Raw genomic sequence first — 19,407 nt, 5'->3', positions numbered from 1 at the left:
TTCCCTACTCACCCTTGGCCCCTATATCATGATTATCATAATATCATGATCATCACAGGGTACATGAAATGACTTTCCTACCCTTACATGAATGCGCCAAGCTGACTATACAGACAATGAGACAAGTAGCTATCTCATGCCTCCCTCAAGGGTGGATTACATCCGGTTCGGTTTAGTTGCAATCCGGTTCCTCAGGTCCAGAATGAACCCGTCAAGGTTTCCATCCGATGACCCACCCGGAGCTATTGCGTTCTCCAAAGCTTTCCTGACCTTCTTGATCTCTTCCCTACATTCATGCCCATCTTTCCCACTCATCAGACGGTTTATATTACTCGCTACATCATGTGCGGTAACCCGATTCCTATGGCAGAGATTCATCCCAATCATCCAATCATCCACCACTAATTTCCTATTAGTGAACTGATCTGTATATAATGGAAAGCACAGCATCGGAACTTCACACCATATGGTCTCCAATATAGAATTCCAACCACAATGAGTCAAAAACCCACCAACGGCTGGATGATTAAGTACCTCCATCTGACGGCACCACTGCACTATCAGCCCTCTCTCTCCCAACTCCTCCATGAATCCAACGGGTAACGGTTGCGCCTCTATGGAGCTCACTATGTCAGGGCGAAGCACCCAAACAATATTTGCTTTGCTGAGCTGGATTCCTTTTGCTATCTCCCCTATCTCTTCTTTGCTGACGTGGGCATAGCTACCGAATGACACGTAGAGCACCGAACCATGAGGTTTGGTGTCGAGCCACTGGTTGCAGTCTCTCTCGGCCCATAGGCTCGTTGTCATCGCTAGACTCTTTGTCGGGAATATGGGACCCACAGCATAGAATGGCTTCTCCAGCTGCAAAGTAAACCAAACCGTTTGAACCCGAATAATTGAATCCGAATTTGATTTGCAAAATTTACCTGTAAAGCCGAGATGGTAGTGGGCTCCAGCTCTTGTATAGTGTTGCATATGACGAAGTCAGCTCCTCTTACTTGATCGAACGCGTTGGAGATGATCTGATGACAAACCGTTGATACGTCGGTGTCTTGGAGGAATGATGGCAGATCGGACGGTTCAATCATGGATACACCAGGTATGTAACCTATGGCATCTTCTCTCTTATCTGTACCGCCAACACACAGGATCATGTAAGAGGTTCAGTTCAACTATGGAATTAAGTAGTTTAGATAAAATAGCAAACTACCATGACAAGCGAAGTGAGAATTAGCTTTGAGAAGGTCGACGTGATAATAGAGCGAGTAAACCAGGGCCGGTTCGGTCCAAAAAGACACGTACGAAAGACCGAATTTCTTGGCGATAGTGGAAGGCCAGACGAAGAAAGTATCGGCGATCAAGCATGTGACGGACGGATCAGATTTTATGATTTTACCAACGAGAACTTCCACATGAGCAGAGAAGATGTGAAGGAGAGAAGCCATGAACTGGTCGTGGTTGAGGGAACGGTCGAATTCCACGGGGAGCCCATCTGTCACGGTTCTGTAACGTATATCAAGGCCGGCTTTACGGGCTCCGGTGAAATAGTCGTCTTCGCGACCACCGTCGCCACCACCACCACCACCACCGCGTTGGGCTTTGTAAGTCTTGTGATGGATGCAATCTGTGTTGACGAAGGTGATGGTGACACCCTTTGAAGCTAGTTTGATAGCAAGGTGAACAGATGGTATTACGTGACCTTGGAGGGGATATGTAACGAAGATTGCGTGTGGCTTCTGCATAAAATCATCATTTCCTATGCTACCCATTTGTTGTTGCAGTGAGGAAGAGAGACAGATGATTGGTAGGAAGAAAAGGGAATTGATGAGAATATATTTCTTCTGGGTTTTGTTGACGATGATAATGATGGAAAGAGATAGAGAAGATGGGAAGAAATAGAACTGAGAATATAATTTCTTCTGGGTTCTGTTGAAGGTGGTGGAGGAGGAGCTTTAATATCTCTAAACTACAAATGAAACCGCATTAATTGACTGGATATAAGGATTTGTGTATATATATAGATTACTCAATATGCAATATGAATTCTAGGGAGAAGAAGTAAAAGCGAAGAGACCAAGTGGATGGACTGCAGAGCTATAAAACCTAATGCAATCTAATTTCTTACAACTGAAGCCAAAATTATAGGGAGAGAGGGAGGGTGAATCGGTAAGTCAATCAATAGGATTCGTGAATGAACAATGAAATGTTACATGTCATCATACTTCCTTGAGCTGAGGATGGAGAAGGGAAATAATCCAGGCAAACATGATATGATATCAAGTCATGTCTCTCATGGGATGACACGATGTGCATTGAGATGTCTGCCACGATGCAGATGATGTCAATATAGCTGACAGATGCGCGTTAGATAAGATATTGTTTCAAGAAAAATTCAAGATGCTTCTTATTATCTTGTGAATTAGAATTCTTCTATCCGATTTCGAAGATAGATTTACATCCGCATATTTTGGACAATTCAAATGATCCGATTCGAGAGATTTGTGATGAAAGAGTCTTTTTGTAATGTTGTTCTAGTAATAGGTTAAAGAGATCTCCATTATTTTGTTCTTCTATATGGTGAAAAGTTCTTTTTCTTTGTCTATGGACGTGTTACCACATATTGGTGTGTGAACCATGTTAGGTCTTTTTTTCCCCTTCCTATTTATGTTAAGTGTATCGACAATTTTTTGGTAGGTAACCCGAATGATCCAATTCGAGAGATCTGTGATGAAAACAGAGTTTTTGTAATGCCGTTCTAGTAATTGGTTAAGAGATCTCCGTTATTTTGTACATAGTGAAAAATTCTTCTTTGTTTGTAGACGTAGTACATAAAATGTGTAAATCATGTTAAATCTCTTTGTTCTTCTCTTTCGTTTCGTTTCTATTTCTATAGTGTATCTACATTTTTTGGTAGGTAATCCGAGTGACCCTATTCGGGAGACCCATGATAAAAACAAAATTTTTGTAACATTGTTCTAGCGACTAGTTAAGAGATCTCCAGTATTTTCTTTTTCTACATAGTGTAAAGTTCTTTTTCGCTCAATATGTGACACATTATATTGGTATGTGAACCACGTTAAGTCTCTTTGTTGTTTTGTTTTGTTTTTGTTTCTATATATGTTTCCAATTATTTGTACAAATAATATCATTTATATTATAGGAAACATTTATTATAAAAATGAAACATGTTAAATAAAGTATGATCAACCATTACTATCAACTTCCTTGGGCTTTGGTGGAGGAGGGAAAAGGCCAACATGAATGGATAAAAATTTAGGACTTTTCTAGCTAGGCTAGTGTCGTTGAAGGTTGCTCAGCTTTGGATGGATGCCACATGAATTTTATTAAATGATAGCAGCTCAAAATACCAATAGTACATATACCCATCATGGGATGACATGGTGTGCATCTAGATGTGTGTTGTGATGGATCTACTTCCAAGAAAGATTCAAAATTGTTCTTGATGTATGTTTAGGATTAACTTCAATTGGGTTCTATCTAAGGAGTTCAGATGATGGGGGTAGAGGTTTTGTGAAATCCCCTAGAATCCTAACCTATTAATCCATTGGTTTTCAAAACGTGAAATCAGAGTGCAAGTAGGTGGCAACTCTAGACCATACGAGTTGAGCCTAAGTATTCGAAAATCAAACCTATGGAGGTGGATGACCATGATAAAGGCCTGGTCACTCTAATAGAGTTCAAGAGGAGAGAGAAAGTCGGTCTGGAAGGTATAAAGAGGAGGTTTTGGCATGCCTAGAAACCGAGGCTAGAGGACCCAAATTTCAAGATAAACTATACCATTGAGCATGCCTTTCTACCCTCTAAAGCCCATTGTAATCGACCTACACATGAAGGAGAAACATGGCCGGTTGGTCGGAGGTGGTGACTGCTTGGATCAACTGCCCCTGCCCAATTTCAGGATTTCGGGTTAAAACCTTATTTTATGATTCTTCAACCTCCTAAATGCAATGTTTATGCTAGAGGGAGGTTGAGAATGTGGGAGAGAGGAAGAACTTGGGATTTTCACTCATTTGGTGGTGCCGAAGTGCGAGATACAAAGGAAATCGTGCAATAAAATAAGAGAACTCTATCTCATCTTAAAACCCTCTTGACGATCTCTCTTTTGAAGTATTTATGTTGGGATTTTTATAATGTTGTGGTTGTTGTCGATGTTGGGTAGCATTGAATGACCTTTTTACCTCCATTACTGCCTTCATTGAATGCTCTTTTTACACTAGAATGATGCAATGCCAATGTATGAACATGGAAATTAAAGGTCTCACTTATTTATTTCAAAAAGAAAAAGGAAAAAGAAAGAAGAGAAGAAGAATAAGGAAAGGGAAAGGGGAAAGTCCTGCCCAACATCGCTAGTGATTGTGATAGTGATATCACATATAATATCAAACTACTGTATCAAGTCAAGTTGGATGATTTTTATTTTCAATGATCGTTAATCAATTTTAGAGAACACGTACCAATATATATGGTAGTCAATAAAAATGTAAATATAGACATTGACTTGGATGTGATTTTAAAATTTATTTTACTAAGCACTAGATATGACATAAAAACCACGTACGCACCAGTTTGATGGACTTGGTAAATTAGTGAACCATTAGGTCTTATGGTCCTTAAAATACATTATAAGAGTTTTGAATTTTAGTATTCATTTTTTGGAATATTGACCCGATCATGTACCTCTCCATGTAATTAACACAAGAAGATGTGTAAGAGATTCATTTTGCTCATATCGAACTATGGAACTTCGTTAGGTTCTCTTCTTTGTCATTGTATCTTGTGAATCATAATGTTTTATTATTTAAAGTTAGTCAATATGATATGAATCTACTAATACAATTTCAATTTGAAATTAGTCATGGATGAAGTAATTCTTTTTTACTATATGAATAACTTAAATTATGCTAATATCTTTTTTTTATTATTATAATGAAATAGTGTTGAAGTCATGTTATATTTTAAATTTATCTACATTTAGTGATATCTTAGTAGGTCTACTGAAATTTTGTAAGAATTTGAGCAGCTTACCTCGCTTTCTTTGTCCATTTTGATGAATTTGATGTAGTGAAAAGGTTTGTTTTAAGTGACACTTAGAAAGACACAATTTCTTTATATTATTCTACAAATAATACCATTTATATTGTAAGAAATATTTTTTTGGTACATATATTATGAGAAATATTTATAAAATAAAACATTGTTAAATAAAGTAAGAACAACCATTGCTATCAACTTTAGCACTGAGCAAAGAATAAAAGCCAATTTGGACCAAGTAAGCTGTTTTGTGTGGTTATCCTTTCATATATTGGTTGGTAATAAGTGGAGATACTTGAAGTGGATGTTGTTTTCAGAAAAGAAATGTTGTGTAACCAGCTGGCTAACCTTCAATTTATTCAATGTCGACAAATATTTGTCTTAGGTACATGAAAACTTCTTTTTCTCCAGCTATTTTTTCTCAGTGGTTGTTCGAGAAGTTGTAATGAGATGTCTAAATAGAGATTTCATTTCATGATAATTGGCACGTACTTTCAAAATTCAATAGATATAATTATAAGAGAAGAATGATGGCAATCGTTAGATTTAAAAAACATGACATGTTATGATATGAGAGATACACAAGAGATACCTGCATAGTAATAAACAAAAAAATTTCATGATTGGTTGAGGTATCAATCTCATAAAAGAAGATCCGATGTAGTCACAGATAAAGATGATAAGACATGTTATGATATGAGAGATACACAAGAGATACCTGCATAGTAATAAACAAAAAAATTTCATGATTGGTTGATGTATCAATCTCATAAAAAGAAGATCGATGTAGTCACAGATAAAGATGATAAAGAAAAACTCCGATAATTTCCACATATAAGAACAAATGAGTATGATTGATTCAATAGTGCAATGTCAAGAAACAGAACTTGAGACCAATCCAAAATATGATTGATGTGAAGCCATTCTCTAGAATCCATGATATATAGGAAGAACTCAATTAACCTTCTTCTTTTCTTCATATGACTTGTTTATGTCTTTTATCCCCACCAAACAAAAAGAGAATAGTTTTTTTTTTTTTTAAAATGATTCCCAAGTAACTTGTCATCATATATACTAGTATAGGAGTAGAGGTGGTGGTGGAATATAATCTTCCTATGTAAGCTCAAAATTTGGTTTCACAAGAAGTAGTGGATGGCTTAACATAGGATCAACTTTCACAAGTTCTAGAAAATTCATTCTTTATATTTCCCACATGCAGATTTTATTTATATTGGTTTCATCACCCTCAATAAATTTGTGCATGTGTTTTCAGTAACTTTCCTCTCATATAAAAGAAAACAATTTGTATCAAAAAGGGGGGAAAATAATTCTAGAACTATTTGGGCCATTTGAATAACCCATGATTCCATACAAAAACCACTAAAAAACTATTGCTTTCAAGTTCACTTTCATTTTAATTGCTTCTCTAGAACAACTTTTGGATCCTAGAGAGAATGTGTTTTTTAATATATTTGAATAATGTGTTTGACACATATATAACACATATATGTAGTGTCAGGCAAGTACAAGAATACAAGTACAAATATGGAAATACTGATACAACTGTCGTACAATACTATGTATATCCAACACCCCCCCTGCAAGTACAACATGCTTTGGACAGCAAGCTTGGAGTGTAGTAGTAAAAATCTTGGCTGAGAAAGGGGTTTTAGTGAGGATATTTGCATATTGATCCACAGTGGAAACAAACTGAACAGCCAATCCCCCCTCCCCCCACCCCCCTTTTTCCTATTTATCCTTTGCTTTAGCAACGAGTTCTCAAACAAAACTGACACCATTTATTCTCATCTCTATTTTTTTCTATTTTCTTTCTTGCGTGGCTTAGAGAAATCAATTTTACACCTTTTTTTTTTTTTTTTTATTTGATTTCTGTAATAAAAAAAGTAGCACCAAGATTATCACAATAAACAAAGGAATTGGTGATAGAAAAACCATCAACAGTTCATGAAGGAGCCCCCCCCCCCCCAGATTGAATCACAAAACTAACGCAATTGGTGATAGAAAAACCCCAAGTTCATGAAGGAGAGATTGAATCCAAACTAACTCAATTGTTGCAGAGGCAATCGCCCTATATTCAGCCCCAGTTGAAGATCGAGCAACAGTTCTTTGTTTCTTGAAACTCCATGAAATAAGATGAGAACCACAATAAATATCAAAACTAGTGGTGGATCTCCTAGTATTTGGATCACTAGCCCAATCAGAGTCACTAAATGCTGAAGAGATAGAAGAACCGGATTTGAAGAATAGCCCATAAGATTTGGTGCCATTTAAATACTGAAAATTTCTTTTACCAGCCCAATGAAAGTCAGTTGGAGTGTTCATGAATTGGGCCACATGTGCAACAGCAAAAGAAATATCAGGCCTTGTAAAAGATAAGTATTGGAGTGCCCCCACAATTGTTGATACAAGGTACCATCCGGTAAAGGTAACCCACTAGTGAGAGTCATAGAAGTAGTTGCCATTGGAGTTGTAACAGGCTTTGCTTGATCCATATCAGTATATTTTAACAGATCACTAATATATTTATGTTGAGAGAGACAAAGCCCAGCAGGAGTTCGGTGAGCCTTCACGCCCAAGAAATAGTGTAAGTCACCCTTAAGCTTTATAGAAAAGGCACTCGACAAGCTTTAATGAGCAACGAAATGGCATCACATTTATTCCAAGTGATTAAAATATCATCAACGTATTAAAAAATAGATGACAATCTTTTGTTAGTGAAAAATGAAGAGACTAGTATCGGTTTTGGAGGCCGCAAATGCATGAAACAATGTGAAGGTACTAAGCTTTAAGTACCAAGCCCGTGGAGCCTGCCTGAGCCCCATACAATGATTTATTGAGCAAGCACACATTATTGGGTTTAGTTGAATTAGAATAACCAGGTGGTTGAGACATATACACCGATTCAACTAAATCACCATGTAAAAATGCATTGGTACCATCGAGTTGTTTGATGGGCCAATTATTTGTAACAGCCAAAGACAAAATTAAGCATACAGTAATCAGTTTCACAGAGGGGATGAATGTCTCATGAAAATCAAATCTGGGTCATTGATTATATCCTTTAGCAACTAGGCTAGCTTTATAGCGTGAGATTGATCCATCGGGATTGTGCTTGATGTGAAATACCCACTTACAGCCCACTAAGTTATAAGAGGGAGATGGAGGAACCAACACCCATGTTCCATTAGCAGCTAGAGCATTTAATTCCTCTTCCATAACACATCTCCAATGCTTATGACCAGCAACTTGTTTATAAGTGGTTGGAACAAAATTAAGTGGATCAACTGAATTTGATGTAGTTACCAAATTCAGACGGTGGACTGATTTGAGCATTCCAGTTTGAAAATGAGTTTGCATCTTAGAAATTGGTGGTTTTAATGACAAAACATTAGAAGCACATGTAGGGTCCAAAGTTGGACATTTAGTAATTGAAGGAGCAAGTCCATTTAATGTACAATCAACAGCTGAAATTTCAATTGATGTAGGAGCAAGCCCATTTGAAGTATCAAGCCCATTTGAAATTGGATTTGTTGAAAACCCATTTGCACAGTAATCTTTCTCAAGTACCACAAGGTTAGGAACAACAGAAATTGTAGTTAGCATATCATTATTGAGATGATTATCACCAATATGTGTTCCAGATGAAGATAACGGTACCGGAGAAGGAAGAACAATAAGAGATAAAGATGAATCAGGAGAAAAATTACTATTAATAATGGAAGAACTATTAACAATAGATGAATTATGATGAAGGGATGACACAGATGGAGGTACAAACCATGGATAAGTAAACAAAACAAAGGATGTACAGCAGTACATGGAAACAAATTTTCTACAAAATGAATTTCGAGAAATATAGATTCGGCCAGTTGTAGAATCCTAACACTTGTACCCTTTATGCTGAAGACAATACCCTAGGAAAATACATGGTTTTGAACGAGAAGACAATTTATTAGAAACAAAATCTCTGAGACAGGGGTAACAAAGACAACCAAAGGATTTCAAAAAATGATAATCTGGAGATTGAGTAAACAAAAATTGTAAAGGAGACAAACCATTCAAACCAGAAATAGGAATACGGTTTTTGCATAAACCACAAATTGAATAGTACCAAACCAAAAAGTAGGAGGACGTCCAACTTGATAAAGAGAAGCTAGAGCTGATTCTACTATATGTATATTCTTACGCTCAACGACACCATTCTGCTGAGGTGTTTTCGGACAAGAAAATCGATGGGAAATTCAATGAGAAGAAAGAAAAGAAGCCAACTTAACAAACTCACCACCCCCATCAAACTGTAGAGTCTTTATTTTTAAAGAAAAGTAATTCTCAACAATAGTTTTGAATTTTGATAAAAATGTCAAGAACATCAGATTTTCGAGACATTAGAAAAAACCAACAGTATTTTAGAAAAATTATCAATGAATAAAGGAAGTAATGATGATTATTAAAAGAACAAAATGAGTGGATCCCCAAACATCTGTATGAATTAGTACAATGGTGTTGTGCTTACATGAGTATAATTTACAAAAGGAAGTGTGTGTGATTTGGCACAAAAACAAGCATCACAGTGATTTAAACTTCCTATGAATTGAAGACCAAAAGCACAAAGCAAAGACTGCAACCTTGCAAGAGCTGGATGGCCAAGACGAGAGTGCCAGTTATTAACAGTAAGAAGAGTAATAGCAGGAATAAGAGATTTTGGTGAATGAAAGACTTTATAATAGAGACCTCGATCACTCTGGCCTTGCAAAAGAATCTGGTGTGTCAAGCAATCCTTCAAACAAGCAGAAAATACAAAGTAAGCATTATTATTTGCACAAAAATGAGCAACACGTAAAAGATTACATTGAATGGAAGGCACACACAAAATATTAGACAACAGAAAAGAAGACGAAGCAGGAGAAGATTTCATTAAAGAAGAACCAGAATGAGTTATTCTCAAACCTTGACCGTTGCCAACAACAATATTATCAATATCAAGATAAGGTTTAGAGATTGCTAGATTAGAAATATTTGCAGTGAGATGATTATTAGAACCAATGTCAAGGATCCAAGAATTCGGAGGAAAATAGGAAGAAAGAAATGCACGGGCAAAGAATATACCAAGAAATGCTTGATTAAACCTTTGTGGACAATTTGCAGACGTATGCCCTTCAAGATTACAAAGCTGACAAAGAGACCTTGTTGTACGCAAGAACGAAAATTCATCGGTACCAGCAACAGAAACATCATTACCTGAGGAACGGTTACCAAAGAGGTTCCGATTACAGAAAGAGCCTCCAGACCCTGGTTGAACACCACAATAGGAACCTTGAGGAACCTTGAAAATTCCGGCGATTGTTAAAATTATGATGATTCTGATTTTGATTCCGACAATAAGAACACCGATAACTAGAATTAAATGTTTGATTAGCATTTCCAGAACGAGACACAACATTCTCAATGAGGACTGAAGCCGCAGTATTAGCAGACGAACTAAGCAGAAAAATTTCATGATTTAACAAAAAAGGCAGAAAGCCCAAGAAACAACATTGGTTCAGATTGAAGTCGAACAGAAGTTGCAACAGCACGATACTCGTCTCCAAGTCCATGAAAGGACTACAAGAAGCATAACTTCATCAGCAACAGGGCACTGTGCAACAACAAGAGTGTCTACAATCATTCGAACGTCGAGCAAATAATTGATGATACTAGAAGATCCTTTGTTTAATTTGAAAAGCCAATCTTTCAAATCCATGATCCTGGACCGCAAGGAAGGCACATAAATCCCTTCAAGACGAGACCAGGCTTTGGCAGAGGATTCAACAGTAACAACGTGAGGCATCGTCACTTCGGTGAGAGAGGAAACTAACCAAGACAAGATAAGCTGATGTTGTCTCTCCTAATGATCTCGAGCAAGAACATCAACTTCATCAGGATCGACATTGCAAAACATCAGTGATATATCCCAAAAGACCGTGACCTCGCAGAAGAGGTAAGAACAGAGCCTTCAATAAGAGATAGTTTTTTGCAGTGAGCTTGAGCAAAGCGAGGGCGCGGCATTCAATGAGATAACACTAGAAACGGTGGAAGAAGCATCAACACTAGAGTTCGTCGGAGAAGCCATCACCGCTAGAGATCGCAAGAGCAGAGAAAGAACCTGATACCATGTGAGAGAATGTGTTTTTCAATATATTCGAATAATGTGTTTGACACATATATGTAGTGTCAGGCAAATACAATAATACAAGTACAAATACATAAATACTAATACAATTGTCGTAAAATACTATGTATATCCAACAAATCCAACCTACTCAGATAGATGAAAAACAAGTAGCGATTCATACCCAAAAACAACTTTGGAATCAAAAGGTTTAAGCTAAGTAAAACAAAGATGGAAAATCTAGTTTATAACTTTGATAATGAATGCTGAAATTTGATGAGAATGAGATTTCGAAAAGAGATTATTTTAAGTACCTTGACTCAAATCATAATAAAGAATGTGATAGAAAGGATGCTGTTTCCCAAATAATAAAAATAAGGTGAATGAAATGGTGATGTATACCACCCAAGATTTTATCTAACTAACATATTCTTGTAAAACTCAAAGAAAATCTCTATAGAACCTAATGTATAACCAACTATGATGTACAATGTAGAATACTAGGCTGTTTAGAAGTATTATATAATTAAACTCAATATAACATAAATGAGGATATTATGATAGATAAATGACATTAACAAAAAATAAATAAAATAGATAAATGACAAAACTAGAAAATATAAAGTAAAGAATGATCATGTTAGAAGTTAGAACTGATTAAAATTTTTTAAAATAACTAATTTAAAATAAAAAAAAATTCAATAATGTTGAGAGTGGGATTTGAACCCACGCCCTTTCGGACCAGAACCTTAATCTGGCGCCTTAGACCAACTCGGCCATCTCAACTTCATATGCATAGATTTCATATGAATGATTTATATCTTGTATTCAACATAAAGAATTTATATATCCCACCCCATTTAATTATTATTATTATTATTATTATTATTGTATTGCGAAACATTGCACATGACCACTGATATGCATGCCTTTTTTGTTTTAATAAACCTCCATTTCCAACAACGTTCACATGAAGGGGTAATAAAGAATGAGTAAATTTTGGATCTATCCAGTAATTCCATAATCTTTTGACTGAAGTAAAGAATCCAACCAAATCAACTTTCAAAAAACTCCTAGATGAAGGACCTTAAAAATTACCTAGCACATTCTTTCTCACTCCTTCATTTAACATTCAATGAGTTACCATCCCTTATAAGTATATGAAGTTATGAACTCTGTAGCATATGTATCCAACCACCTGATTAGGAAGACAGATTAATCAAATGAAGTTCACTATAAACAAACAAAGATCGTTCACCAATTCCTTCACCCTTTAGTTTATCCTTCACTTTTATAATTGTGGCAGTTAATAAGGAAAAACATCTCTACCTTGCTCCATGGTACTCTGCATTATTGTTTATTATTTATTCATATTTTTGTTTTTTATCCACTTGGGTCTTCTTTCCTCCTGTTGGCATTTTCAGTAGCAAGATTTGTACTTTCAACTCTAAATTTCTTGCTTCATAACTGCTAGGTTGTACTCAGGGAAGTGACAGTGGTGATCCTAGCCATCAATCAGGTGATTATATTGACCAAAGAGGTTCAGATCAATCATCCATTGGTTAAGAGTAACTCCTAAACCTATCACTGTAATTGGTTGACTATGGTATGAGAGAAAGATTCTTGTCTGTCTCCTTCACACCTTTACAGAAAGGCACCTTTCATTCAAACCAGTCCCCCCCCCCCCCCCCCACCCACACACACACAAAACCCTTAAAAAAAAAAAAAACTTAGGGTGGGGAAGACAAAAAAGAGCATCAGATTGGATAAAGTTGAACAGAAACATATTTAACTGAATACAGATCTCCAAACCTGAGAAGGCATACTGGCTTTCCAACTTGACACCTGAATCATAAAACAGTGGCCAATTGTATATACAGTTCCAGAGTCAGCAATCCATGTTTTCACTTCTTGGTGGAAACCTCGGTTGCTTGATTCCATTCCAAGAGCTAATACAGGGGATATAGTTGCATCTCACAGCTTTGAACACTTACCAGCTTAATTTGGTTTTGTTGGGGGTAGGGGAGGGAAGCCCAAGTAACTGGTACCAACAGGCTCCATATTACTAGTTCTTAAACTTCACCAATTTTGTCATGTGCTTCAGCTGTTGGTGATAGCTCTTTCTTGTCCAAGCTGAAGAAACAGCAGTTCTGGAATGCATCAAGACTACTGGCTATCAATCGATTCAATCCACTGAAGCTAACACTATCCCTGAACACAAAATCTTGCTCATGGTATCTAGATGAAGGTATATCCAAATCTAATGGCCCCAAAGAATCTGGCTGTAGTTTGTCAGATGCCCAAAACAAACATAAAATTAGATGAAAATCCAAGTAATTTCTACCAAAAAATGCTACAGTGAAGAATCAGGCATTCAAGAGAGGGATCTGATACCCAATATATATCTGTCAATGCATTCAGATCCTTTGAGCTGTCTGCGCCACAAGCCTTTGTAGCATTATCAGGGTTGGGCCTAGAGTTATTCACAAGATCTCCTTCACAATCAGAATCACCCAGGTGCTGATCTCTAGGCAATTCCTATAGAAAAACTTCATGTTAAATTTCAAGCTGTGATCAACTTTTACAGTCCAATGGTAAACTACTATTTAAGCCAATGTCAGTGGAATCAAAGTCTCCCCCATGCCACTGTCACTCATCAATTTGTATGCTTACCTGTTTGGAGGTCCCCAAAGAAGCAGTTCTAGGTGCACTTGCAGTCTCATAATTTAATGCTGCAACCTTTTGAAATGAGAATCCATCACATGTTACTTCAGCATCCCAGATGGAGAAAGAATGGGACACCTGCACCTGGCCTGATATTAAGCCAGACTTGTTTTGAGGACTAGATATATGAGCAGCAATGGCAGCATCAACTGAATCACAACTGAAAGGAACCTGCTGAAGATACTTGGAACCACCTTCAGCATGTTGGTCAATACACTTAGACTCCATGGCATGACACTCATCTGAGAGAAGATCCCCAAGGCTTACATTGGTCAGGCTATCAGCCCACTCCCCTGATGAGAATGAAGTATCGTTGCTCATTCTGGGATTATCCTAGATATAATGACATCAAAGAAGGTAAGAGAAACAAATGCTGATGAGAAATGTATCTGGTTGTAGTTTATCCAAAACCTCACATGCTTAGACGCAATATAACATATAAATGACAACATTTGGTCTCTCAGAGGATCCTCCATTGACTTTCAAGTTTCAACACTATATGGATTACAGCCATCAAAGCGGTGAGAGGAACATACCAGATCTTCTACTTGCACTCTGATATTTCCACCTTCATTCTCCTTTCTAAGCCATGAAAAACGGGTTGATGACAACGGAAGACCGTTCTCAGGTTCTGACGAAATAGCACAATCAGTCATCTCCTCAGACATATCAGTAAACAAAGGCAAACGAAAAGTTCTCTCCATCATTGGGGTGGATTGGTCCTTCAGGCACCCCAGAAGCTGCTCAAAATAGTGACTGGTAAGAGATCCAAGTAGTGGCCTTGCATCCTCACTTAGCTCCTTTCTTTTGGAGACATTCTTACTCCTAAGCTCCTCCTGGAAATGGATAGGTGTTGAAGGCCCTTGAGACATCACTAGCGTTCAACTTCAATATTGGAGAACCAACCATACCTTAAAGGAGAAATTGGCAATCAGTAAGAATGTCATTCACTAACAATTTTGTATACCAAACTAGTGAAACCAAGGAAGGGGGGGGGGGGGGGGGAACCTCAAGCTAGCAAAAACTGGGGGACTCCCTATGCTGCCATAAACGTCCACTGCACAAGCAATAGTGTCCTGCATCCATCTCTGATAACCCTCCAGATTTTCCCCTTGAACATTATATGGAAAAAGAATCAGCTGCCCCAAAGCTACACTTGAATTTCCCCACTTACACTTGAGATGATCCAGAATTGATGACATCTTCTTTCAAGCACCAATAGTGAGCTCCAAGTGTGGATTATGTTCATCCTGGGATAAAAAAAATAAATTAATTAAAGCATTTAAGCTATTGTCATACCATGTTCCCACATTAAAAGCTCATTAGAAGAATAAAGAAGTAAATTTTTGCCTTCCCTTCCATTTTACCTTCTCCAATGCTCTCCTAGTAGCTTCATCAATTGGGAACAACTGGAGCTTGAGTTACATAGCTGCCTGTCCACTGGTCTCTCTAATCTCCTGTTGTGAACTAACTGACAAAGGCAATGAAGACAGATCCCTTCCAAGTTCCAACAGATTCAATGTTCTTTTGACCTGATAAATTAAGATAGAGCAGATTCATGTACTGCTGACAAATTTACCATGTTAATTCCACCCTCATCAATCAACATTCAAGAACATACCCCTGGGAATCGTCAACAACTGAGGAAATGAGTCATCCACTGTTCCCTCATCAGGAGAGAACTTTCCATCAGCTGTTCGCTCCAAATGTTCAGCAGCATCTGCAACCAATGAAACCCCGGCAATTGCAGCATTTTCCCATCTCTTTGTATGGAGCAGATGAGGTACCTAGTAGACATCCAACAAACAAATAGTAAGTTGAACCTACTCTTGCTTTCATGGTGTACTGAGATATACAAAAGAGTACCAGGGGAATTAAAAATGGGAGAACCACAGAAAATATACATTTTCATAAAATTTTAAAAAATAATAATTAAAAAGAAAGAGAAAAAAAGATGAATAATAAGACATAGAACTGGTTCAAAGGAAAACAGATCAGAAAGTGATCTACAACTGCTCAATAAGGTTGGATAAGGCCTAGTAGTTCTGGTTGTTGTGGTGATGACAACTGCCACTTTATTGGATCAATAGCCAAACAACCAACACGCAAAACCTTGGATACTTGGAGTAGAAAGCCAAAGATGCAGTACCCAAGCCAGTCACCGGAACACGAAGAACAATTTTATGATGTCGCCAGTTGGATTCAAAAACGTTGGTGCAAAAAAATAAAGTGTGAATGTCGCTCAGAGAATAAGAACATATGAATTTCAAAAGCTCAAGACTGAAACCCACACGGATTCCATCTGCATGCATCTAGAGGTACAGTAAACTGCCACAAAGAATGAATCATTATACAATCAATTGAAAAGAGAAAACTTCAAGATTTACACAGTCCTCCATTTACCATCTCAAATCAAAGAAAGTAATTATGTGTATTCAGATACTTTAGAATTGGGAGTAATGTTAAGTATTGTTTCTCCTTTCCAATACAATTTGATCCGTTACATCCTTCTTCATTTTCATAAGCTAATGATTATATTATGAGGATGAGAGGCCACAGGAGCAGCAATACAGGTCCTGTTGTACTATACAGGACTTAAAAGAGCCATACAAGAAAAGCAAGAAATCTCTCTCAAATAAGACTTCCACCACAATCTTATAGTAGTAGCTAACCAATTTTCCCCTCCATTGCCAATGGTGGATTAGCAAAGTGGTTAAAAGCCCAACTTCCCACGGGAAGGTCATGGGTTCACACCCATATGGCGGCACCTATATTAGTAATATATTCCCCCACCCTATATATAAACTCTTCGGATTCAAAAAAAAAAAAAAAAAAAAATTTTCCCCTCCATATAAAAGATGAATGCTAGCAATTGCATACAAAATGTAAACAGTCTTGGAACAACACATTCACTTCCAAGTAAGCATAACATTTCTGCATGGACCAACTCATCCCTATCATTATCTTTGTCAAAAACTTCAACCGAATCTAAGAAGAATACAAGCTGTGCAACATAAGATGACAAACTCTCTTTAAGGATCCAGTAAGTAAGGGTGTCAATATGGTTAAAAAACCGTTAAACCATACTGTACCGAACCGTTTAAACCGTACCATACCATACCGTTTCAATTGGTGGGTATGTACCGTTACGAATTTGGTCATTGGTGCGGTCGGTTATGGTAATGGTGTCATCCGTTGGTAATCCGTTCCGTTCGCTAAACCGAATACCGGATCCCGTTTTTCATACCGTATACCGCATAACTATAACCCTAAACCCCTAATTCTAAACACTAACTTTCCTTTGTTCATCACAATCGAAGAGAAGACCAGAGAGCAGAGGCAGCGGCTGTTGAGATTGTCTTATAGCTTGTTGCGATTTGTTTCTTTTTCTCGTTGGTGGGCGATTGTCACCTTGTTGGTGCCCTTGGATTGCTTAGAATACTTATTTACAAGGTAATTGTTGATGAAATATTCATGAATTTTGATGTTAGTTCTTATGTATATCAACATGTTTGAGCCTACTTTCCCTTGTTTGGCATCGAGTTTGATGTCCTTTGGAACCTGCTTTTGATGTTTATGGTCATTTGTTGCGGGCTTATGCTTGATGGCTTCAGCTTCTCTGCATCAACGAAGGAGATAACGAGAGGGTTACGGTTAATCGAATGCCATTGTTAGTGTTTATGGGTTGTTGGTTATTTTCCTTCCCAAAGAGTCTCCTTTGGTGCTTGGTTGTGGACTTGATGTGGTAATTCAACTCCTCTGTTCTTGGTTTGAGTTTGTGAATTTGAAAATGGATAGATTTAATGAAATTGCTCTTTTATGGGACTTTGTAGATCATGGCAATGTTGCTCGGCTAAAGCATTTCGCAGCTTTAGCAATTGCATATGTGGGTAACAAGGGAATAGCCACGCTGGTTGGTTGCCTATCTCGTGGTCAGTTCCCAAGTGCTTGGTTCTTATCGCCGGCTTCATTGCAACAGTCATTTGCTTGCTGCTGCTTCTTCAATCCATCTACTGTTCTTGATCCACTTCTTATTAATAAGTGAGAGCTTAAGCACTTATATTATATGTAGGTCTTTCTCTTCTTATCTGTTTCCAGTTGATGAAATTGTACTTCCAGGGGGTAATTTTATTTGGATTAGAGAAGAACGTTGGTCGAGAGAGTGCGAGAGTACTCGAAGGGAGAGTGGGGAAGGATGTTATGAATTTCTGCACTGGTTGTGGTAGTGTGGTTGTATAAGTCACTGTACGTTGATGTATGCTTATTATAATTCACATCGTGCTTTTTTGCATGTTTCAAACTTGGTATGTTCCCATACAATACCGTAATAAAACCGCACCGTATACCGAACCGTGCCGTTTTTCCATACCGATTTCATACCGGTTTCATACCGTACCGTTTTTTAAATTACCGTTTTCATACCGTACCGTTTAAATATGGTACGGTACGGTTATGGTTTGAGGTTTTCAAATTCAATACCGTACCATACCATACCGAATTACCGTTACTGTACCGAATCGACACCCTTACCAGTAAGTGACTAGGTGTTATAACTTGTAAGATAGAATCGATACTAGTAGATTTGGGATATGGATGTGATTTATTTATTGGTAGATTTGTCTCTATTTTTGGGTTTTGCAAGGATCGTCAGGATCTTTTAGGAATTTTTTGTGTTTTAGAATTCGGTAAGTTATTATTATAAATAAACCTTTTGCTATGTTCTTTAGACACAAGTCAGGAATTCTTCAATTCTTTCAACATGGTATCACAGCCAACTCTAAGCCATTACTAAGCACTATCACCACCACTGCATCTTTCTTCTCTCTCAATTGGAGAGCACTGCCATGTTCTAACCACAAATGGGGAAAAAAAGGAAAGAAAAAAAAAAAATCGAAGAGCAACCTCTGCCGCCCTCTTCTTCCCAATCGCTAACCACCTGTAGAGGGGCTGAGGGGCCATGCCCCCCCCCCCCCCTCCCCCCGGATTTTTAGAAAATAGTAGTAATTCCTTTATTTTTTATAGTTTATATATAAATTTCCTTAATTTTCCCCTTTGTTTTTCTTTTTTCTCTTTTTGTATTTTATTTTATATTCTATGTTTCTTCATTTCTTCTACAATTTTTGTTATTTGATTTTGTATTGTGATTTGTAAATAAAATATCTATAGTTAGTAAGGTAACTGCCATTGGTTTGCATTTTACCTAAAAAAAAATTTGGTTTACATTTCCTACCAAAGAAAATTTTGGCTTGCATCTAACTTTTTTTTTGTATTGTTGTTTTAATTTACCTATATTTTGTGGGGAAAAAATATCATTACCAATAATTTGCCTCTTTTTTTTCAAATATGTGTGGGCCCCACAAAATATATGTGGGCTATTCCATAATATAATAAAACAATTTAGAGGTAGGATCTTCAATAGGTCTTAGTGCTTCCCCAATGGAAGGTTATTTGGATTTTTC

At 37.3% G+C, this 19,407-nt stretch overlaps 2 protein-coding genes, 1 non-coding gene and 1 pseudogene across 3 annotated transcripts; all 4 read right to left on the bottom strand.

The window, feature by feature from the left end:
• Positions 1–156: 156 nt before the first annotated feature.
• Positions 157–5,067, bottom strand: LOC149023820 (UDP-Glycosyltransferase superfamily protein). Its single transcript, XM_089142848.1, has 4 exons — positions 5,050–5,067; positions 1,214–1,739; positions 930–1,132; positions 157–864 (listed from the first exon to the last, which is right to left on the bottom strand). The coding sequence occupies exons 1-4, from the start codon at positions 5,065–5,067 to the stop codon at positions 157–159; spliced, it is 1,455 nt and encodes a 484-aa protein (XP_088998974.1).
• A 3,054-nt stretch (positions 5,068–8,121) lies between these two features.
• On the bottom strand, positions 8,122–10,903 carry LOC149023819 (uncharacterized). The gene is made up of 3 exons (XM_089143361.1): positions 10,645–10,903; positions 9,702–10,554; positions 8,122–8,782 (listed from the first exon to the last, which is right to left on the bottom strand). Exons 1-3 carry the CDS (start codon positions 10,901–10,903, stop codon positions 8,122–8,124), a joined length of 1,773 nt encoding a protein of 590 aa, XP_088999487.1.
• A 1,026-nt stretch (positions 10,904–11,929) lies between these two features.
• TRNAL-AAG (transfer RNA leucine (anticodon AAG)) lies at positions 11,930–12,010 on the bottom strand. Its single transcript has one exon. It is a non-coding gene; the product is annotated as a tRNA-Leu (tRNA).
• Positions 12,011–13,296: 1,286 nt separating this feature from the next.
• Positions 13,297–17,207, bottom strand: LOC149023817 (TSL-kinase interacting protein 1-like; annotated as a pseudogene).
• Positions 17,208–19,407: the final 2,200 nt, after the last annotated feature.

Source organism: Hakea prostrata, chromosome 2, assembly GCF_041222555.1.
Source record: "Hakea prostrata isolate BN-2017 chromosome 2, UWA_Hpros_2, whole genome shotgun sequence".
NCBI lineage: Eukaryota > Viridiplantae > Streptophyta > Magnoliopsida > Proteales > Proteaceae > Hakea > Hakea prostrata.
This window is presented reverse-complemented; position numbering and strand designations above follow the sequence as displayed.